The sequence below is a fragment of the Nerophis ophidion genome, linkage group LG05 (genome assembly GCF_033978795.1).
Source record: "Nerophis ophidion isolate RoL-2023_Sa linkage group LG05, RoL_Noph_v1.0, whole genome shotgun sequence".
Lineage (NCBI taxonomy): Eukaryota > Metazoa > Chordata > Actinopteri > Syngnathiformes > Syngnathidae > Nerophis > Nerophis ophidion.
This window is the reverse complement of record NC_084615.1, coordinates 75,514,049-75,521,548: the sequence shown is the minus strand read 5'-3', so window position 1 is coordinate 75,521,548 and position 7,500 is coordinate 75,514,049. Positions and strand designations below refer to the sequence as shown.

The window sequence follows — 7,500 nt, the reverse complement described above, 5'->3', positions numbered from 1 at the left end:
TGCAATTTAAAATTTTGCGTCGAAAAATCCTGCTGAAAACGTCTCAGTATGATGACACCTGAGGACATTTTGTGCCAGCATCGTGCCCAGCTATTAAGTTGTCTGTTTTCATCGCAAAATTCCACAGTATTCTGGAAATCTGTGTTGGTTAATCTTTTGCAATTTGTTCAATGAACAATGGAGACATCAAAGAAGAAAGCTGTAGGTGGGAAGCGGTGTATTGCGGCCGGCTTTAGCAGCACAAACACAGCCGGTGTTTCCTTGTTTACGTTCCCGAAAGATGACAGTCAAGCTTTACTATGGAACAAAGATGTCAAGCGAACACTGTTGGATTGGACCACACACACTTAAAGCACAGTGTATTATGCAGGGATCATTTCGACAAATAAATACAATTTTCCCATTCTGTTTTCTGAAGGCGATCTATGTCATGTGCTACTCCGGCATCAATATCAGCAGCGTCCTCCTGACCGTCAGCATTGGGTTCAAAGCGGTATGGCTCTATCCCTTGTTGCGGTTGGGCCTGGCCGAGTGGTCCTGCCTCTAATGGAATCTTCCCTATCTGAATCGCTCCCACTTCCCTATAGTCCTTTTTTTTTTCTCTTTCTAGTCCTTCACTCTCGCTTTCCTCATCCACCAATCTTTCATCCTCGCTCAAATTAATGGGGAAATCGTCGCTTTATTGGTCCGAATCGCTCTCGCTGCTAGTGGCCATGATTTTAAACAATGTTTAGATGTAAGGAGTTCCACAACTTGTGACGTCACGCGCATATCGTCTTCTACTTCCGGTACAGGCAAGGCTTTTTTTTATCAGCACCAAAAGTTGTGAACTTTATCGTCGATGTTCTCTACTAAATCCTTTTAGCAAAAATATGGCAATATCGCCAAATGATCAAGTCTGACACATAGAATGGAGCTGCTATCCCCGTTTAAATAAGAAAATCGCATTTCAGTAGGCCTTTAAGAACAAATAGGCCACCCTAAGAGTGCTCTAGAGCAGTGGTCCCCAACCTTTTTGTATCCGCGGACCGGTCAACGCTTAATAATTTGTCCCGCGGCCCGGGGGGGTGTCCTTTTTTTTTCTTTTTTTCTTTTTTTTTTTCTTGTTTGTCATGAAAAAGGGACGTTTTTGTCAGGAAAAAGGGCGTTTTTTGTGGTTGGTGCACTATTTGTAAGTGTATGTTGTGTTTTTATGTTGATTTAATAAAAAACATTTTTTTTTTTTTTTTTTTAATAAAAAATTCTTCCACGGCCCGGTGGTTGGGGACCACTGCTCTGGAGCACTTGTAGATTTTGTTCTTACATGCGAACAACGAAAAAAAAATCTCCTTAAAAACTCGGTAAATGTGTTCTTAAGTACGGTTGCTGAATGGGTCCCACTGAGTCGGAGCGATCTTCCAAGGTGACACTAACCAGGATGTGCCAACATTAGCACGTCGCTGAGCTAAATGCCATAATTTAATTGATCGCCAGGCGTAATAACATCACCTGCTGATCTTTAAATAATATGGATATATAATTCCAATTCTATTCACTTCATTATATCGCCTTTTCAATATGCAAATGTGGATTCCCGCACATGCCACCCAAGGCTTAGGCCCATACGATATTCTAGTGGGACTTCTGAGTGCTATTTTAGATTGTAATGAGATGCCCTTTGACCTTCGGATCCAAGCGGAAAAACCTCCCCGGAATAAATTAGCAGCTTCTCGATTCTGTGTCTAATCTGCCCGGGTCACGACCGTCTCTCTCTCTCTCTCTCTCTCTCCATTGTTCTTTAGGATTCTCCATACTGCAGGCCATCATGGAGGCGGCGGTGGCCAACAACTGGCAGGTGACCGCTCGCTCCGTGAGCGGCACCACGGATGCGTCAGAGTTCAGACGCATCATCGAGGAGATGGACAGGCGGCAGGAGAAGCGCTTTGTGATTGACTGCGAGGTGGACCGGATCAACACCATATTAGAGCAGGTGAGCTTTCACCGCTGTCATCACCAGGTGTTTACTATTGAAGCCCCAACACCCACACTCCCTATTAAAAGGGACATAAAGTCCATCCATCCTTCCATTTCCTACCGCGTGTCCCTTTTGGCGTGACGGTGGGGGGGGTCGCTGGAGCCTATCTCAGCTGCATTTGGGCAGAAGGCGGCGTACACCCTGGACAAGTCGCCACCTCATCGCAGGGCCAACACAGATAGACAGACAACATTCACACACTAGGGCCAATTTAGTGTTGCCAATCAACCTATCCCCAGGTGCATGTCTTTGGAAGTGGGAGGAAGCCGGAGTACCCGGAGGGAACCCACGCATTCACGGGGAGAACATGCAAACTCCACACAGAAAGAACACACGACTGCTCAGGACCTTTGTATTGTGAGGCAGATGCACTAACCGCTGTTCCACCGTGCTGGCCCGGATATAAAGTCCTCCCTAGAAAAGAGTAAGCAGATTCTTAAAATAATGTGAATTTTATTTATATTTATCTATAGTGAATTATATTTATATAGCGCTTTGCTCAAGTGACTCAAAGCGCTTTACATAGTGAAACCCAATATCTAAGTTACATTCAAAACAGTGTGGGTGGCACTGGGAGCAGGTGGGTAAAGTGTCTTGCCAAAGGACACAACGGCAGTAACTAGGATTGCACAAGTGGGAATCGAACCTGCAACCCTCAAGTTGCTGGCACAGCAATTCTACCAACCGAGCTATGCCGCCCCTCGAAATAATTCCTTGAAACCTTAGAGCAGGGGTGGGCATTACGTCGATCACGATCGACTGGTCGATCTCGGAGGGTGTGTCAGTCGATCTCAAGCCAGGCATTAAAAAATAGACATAAAAATGAGCAATCATCAATCATACCAAGACTTCACTTTCGTCAGTTGTTTGACATTCTCGGCACCCGAGGATCTTGTGAGATGACGCTGGCTGCTGCGAGCTCATATTTAAGAAAAAAATCACTAACAGGGCGGACGCAGAGAAACACATTTTATTTCTAGAGACTCCGTACCTACTGTCAAAACTCTAAAGACCGACTGCACAGTTCCTGTCTTCACCATAAAAGACCTGTTTCATCCTGCCTGTGCTAACAAAATAAGAGTCTCAGAAAGCTAGCGTGCACAAGCTAGCAAGCTACGGAGTTTGATGCCAATGTATTTCTCCCCCGCCCTCAGCGACCGCTTTCTCACTTGCTTGCCCACCCGCACACTCACTGACGTCACTCACCTGCTGCCAGACATTAAAGGGCCACACACATATGCTACTCTCATAACAAAGTGTTTAAAAAGGAGTATGCAAGTTGGACAAATGAGATGCCAAATCCAACCACTTTCATGTGGTATTGGACAGAAAGGAGGATTTTTTTTTTTCCTCCATTTGAAAATGCGGATGTTATCAGCACCACTGTCTAATTCCAATCAATGCAAGTCATCAGAATCAGGTAATACACCAACTTATATTCTTGTCTTCATGAAAGAAAGGAATCGATGTGTGTTAAACATGCTTGTATTATCATTAAACACCATTAACTTGTTAACAAAAATGTCTCTTTCATAAATAAATACATATAAATTATAAATAGGAATGAGGTAGATCTCCTCGACTTGGTCAATTGAAAAGTAGCTCACCTGCAGAAAAAGTGTGAGCGCCCCTTTCTTAGAGCATGGGTGTCAAACTCTGGCCCGCCGTGTATTTTCATTTGGCCCTTGAGGCAATATCAAATTAACATTAGAGCTGGCCCGCCGGTGTTATACAGCGGCGGTGTCGCTGTAACACCGCATTCACCGCTAATACTCATACTTGCTAACCCCCCCCCCCCCTAATTTTTCAAGGAGACTCCCAAATTTCAGTGCCCCACACAAAAATCACAGGGGGCAACCATTCTCCCAAATTTCTCCCGATTCCCACCTGGACAACAATATTGGGGGCGTGCCTTTAGGCACTGCCTCAAGCGTCCTCTAAAACCTTTCGTCACGTCTGCTTTTCCTAGGTAGAAACAGCGTGCCGGCCTAGTCACATGATATATGTGGCTTTTACACACACACACACGTTTAAATAAGAAAATCTCATTTCAGTAGGCCTTTAATCTAATTTGTTTGTTAGCCTCACTTTGACAGTGTTTAGTGCAACTAGGGACACTTCTTTCCCACTGATGCATCTTTTTAACATTTTTTATTTTTTTTGCCCTCCCACTGACTCAATTATATTTTTTCACTCTCATCGTTTTCAGCAGCAGCAGCAGGCAATCAATGCCAAAAAGCTCCAAACCGCGCATCCAGAAAGTGCACAATTTAGATAAAACGTTTGGGACACGCCTCTTAATCAATTCATTAATCACCCAGGGGATGAGCCCTGAATCTTAATTCCTTATCTCTCCAAGACACGTTAGACAATTCTTTTTAACTTTGATGGAACATTTTAGGGAAGGCTTTTAGTTCAGATTTGTTAGACCACAATATTGTTTTAGTTTTAGATTGTGCGTTGTTTCTTTCCCCTCATGCCAAGTGGACCCCGACTTAAACAAGTTGAAAAACTTATTGGGGTGTTACCATTTAGTGGTCAATTGTACGGAATATGTACTGTACTGTGCAATCTACTAATAAAAGTTTCAATCAATTAATCAACCAAAAAAGTGTGAAAACATGCATGTTAGGTAATGTGGCGAGGCAAAATAATGCAAATGTACATCCAGCTAGCCTAAATAGCATGTTAGCATCTATTAGCAACCGAACATGCCTGATTAGCACTCCAACGAGTCAATACCATCAACAATGCTCACTTTTGTCCGTTCACGCACAGTATAAAATGTTTGGTGGACAAAATGAGACGAATAAAGGAGTGGCATAAAACACGCCTTTCTGCGGCAGCGTCGGAGAAAGTTGTTCATGTAAACAAACAGTCCACACAACGGTGAGTTCAAGGGCAGCTGAAATTAGTAGGACAAAATGGCACTCTCATCAACGAAGCATAAACACAAACATATTAAACGGTGGGCTTTTTAACAATTAGTGAAGTGAAGTGAATTATATTCATATAGCGCTTTTCTCTAGTGACTCAAAGCGCTTTACATAGTGAAACCCAATATCTAAGTTACATTCAAACCAGTGTGGGTGGCACTGGGAGCAGGTGGGTAAAATATCTTGCCCAAGGACACTTTACCCACCTGCTCCCAGGATGGCGGAAGCGGGAATCGAACCTGTAACCCTCAAGTTGCTGACACGGCCACTCTACCAACCGAGCTATGCCGCGCCAAGGAAGGTTTGAGTTGTGTTTATCCTCCTACAGAAACCATATTACATTTTTTTTCCCATTTCCATACATTTTTTAAAAATCTCCATGGAGCATGTGGCTCTAGAGCCGCGGGTTGCTGACCCCCGGGCTAAACAATACCCGAGCAGCACTGTGTATAAACACGGGGAATGTCAAACCGTGGACTTTGGGGTTTGGATTGGTTTTCCGAGGAAAAGGAAAGTTGGCACGAGCAAGACGTGAGTGTAAGTAGATACTTATTTTAAAGAGTATAGCAAAAAAAGGCAAACAAAAGGCGCGCACAATGGCGGAGAACAAACTTGACTAGAAAACAAAACTAGCACTATGGCATGACTATGGACAAAAAAAAAACTCAACACCTCCATCCATTCTCTACCGCTTATTCCCTTTCGGGGTCGCGGGGGGCGCTGGCGCCTATCTCAGCTACAATCGGGCGGAAGGCAGGGTACACCCTGGACAAGTCGCCACCTCATCGCAGGGCCAACACAGATAGACAGACAACATTCACACTCACATTCACACACTAGGGCCAATTTAGTGTTGCCAATCAACCTATCCCCAGGTGCATGTCTTTGGAAGTGGGAGGAAGCCGGAGTACCCGGAGGGAACCCACGCATTCACGGGGAGAACATGCAAACTCCACACAGAAAGATCCCAAGCCTGGATTTGAACCCAGGACTGCAGGAACTTCGTATTGTGAGGCAGACGCACTAACCCCTCTGCCACCGTGAACTCAACACCTGTGACATAAAAATAAAAATTACGTGGCATGAGCAGGAGGGAATCTATGAACAGATTGATAAGCAGGCATGGCATGGCATGGCATGAAGGGAGTAGGGGTAAAGTCGCCAGGCTGACTTCCTGGCAACTTCCGGTTTAAATAATAGACATGATAATTGCAAACTGGTGTAAGACATGAGGACAAGGTGAAAACTAATGAGTTGCCATGGTAACAAAGCAAACAAGGAAGTGCAGGAACAGGAACTGAGTGTCCAAAAAACAAAACCGAACATGACCAAAAAAAAACGTGACAGGGAAATAATGGCGCTCATACAAAAAGTGGGGCTTGTGAAAAATGATGTAGATGTTTTCCTCCTTTCCAAACAAAGCCATCTTTTTTTTGTAGTTGTTGCACAAGTGCTTTAAAGTTGAGCTATTTTGGAGATAGCACTAATGCCGTTGCATAATTAATCCACTTTTTATTGAAAAAAAACAAACAGTTAACAGTAAAATAAATCACTTCTTTCTGCTGCCTGCTTAGAAAGCAATTAACTAATGAATCAGACTGAACTTGTTCATTCATTTGGATATCGGTCACTCTCAAAAGCGCCTCAATTACTTTTCGTTTCACTTGTCATTCCAGCACACATTTTCAAGCATTAACTCGCTTGTATTTCTACGTATCTGAGATGTTTCTCTTTAATTCTTCTGCCTACCAACACTAGTAATACGGATGATAGTATTTTCCTGATTAAAGAAAGCATTTTTTTTTTTTTTTTTTTCCCCCACTTTAAGATGTTTTTTCCGGCCCACCGACTACGATCATCATGCTGCCTAAACATTGTTTTCCTGTGCAGGAGGGAAAAAAAAGATTTAATAAACTTTCAAGAACAGCAGTGTGCCCAATTTGGCCATTTTCTATCAGTGGGATTTATTTTTTTTGTCTTGGCTAATTAAAATAACCCACCAGTGCAGATGAGATACCAACATTGAGGGAAGCTGTCGGATTTTTTTTTGCTGCAGACCCCTATTGAGACACATAAGCGTGCACATTAAATAAAATAGGGACTGACCGTCTGCTTTGTGGGGAATAGCTCCCAACGTGGTACTCGCTTATACCTTTGCGTAAACTTGCTGGGTCTACCTTCTACCTGCTGTTGTAGATGGATCCGCTAACGACTGTCCTTTTAATGAAGGACACCTGAAACAGTTCCATTCAGCAAAGTCACGATGCTAGTTGACTTCCAACTTGGTCTGACTTCAAAGTGCTTTTTCTCTTAGAGAACAGTATCAAAAGACATACTGTAACAGTTCAGTTAAAATTAGCCATCATAAAACCTTCAACTGGATCGTCAATGCTTTCAAGCTATTCAATTACCGTATTTTTCAGACATAAAATCCTTGCATTTCATTTCATTTGTATGTATTAATTCTGGTTTTACTTATAGTTGTTGTGGTACAGTGTGATCAATCACACAGTCACACATAAGACATAAATGTGGACTGTTAGGACCTGA

General features: G+C 43.2%; 1 protein-coding gene across 4 annotated transcripts in view; it reads left to right on the top strand.

Annotated features, from left to right (window-relative positions):
* gria3b (glutamate receptor, ionotropic, AMPA 3b) overlaps positions 1 to 7,500 on the top strand; it is a 420,593-nt gene that overhangs the window by 221,522 nt on the left and 191,571 nt on the right. For all 4 annotated transcript variants that reach the window (XR_009806959.1, XM_061901989.1, XM_061901988.1 and 1 more), the window contains one exon: positions 1,782 to 1,969. Coding sequence is in view for 3 of the 4 variants with exons in the window: in XM_061901989.1 (XP_061757973.1) it covers positions 1,782 to 1,969 (188 nt within the window). In the remaining variant the exon portion in view is untranslated. The remainder of the gene's footprint in view (positions 1 to 1,781; positions 1,970 to 7,500) is intronic.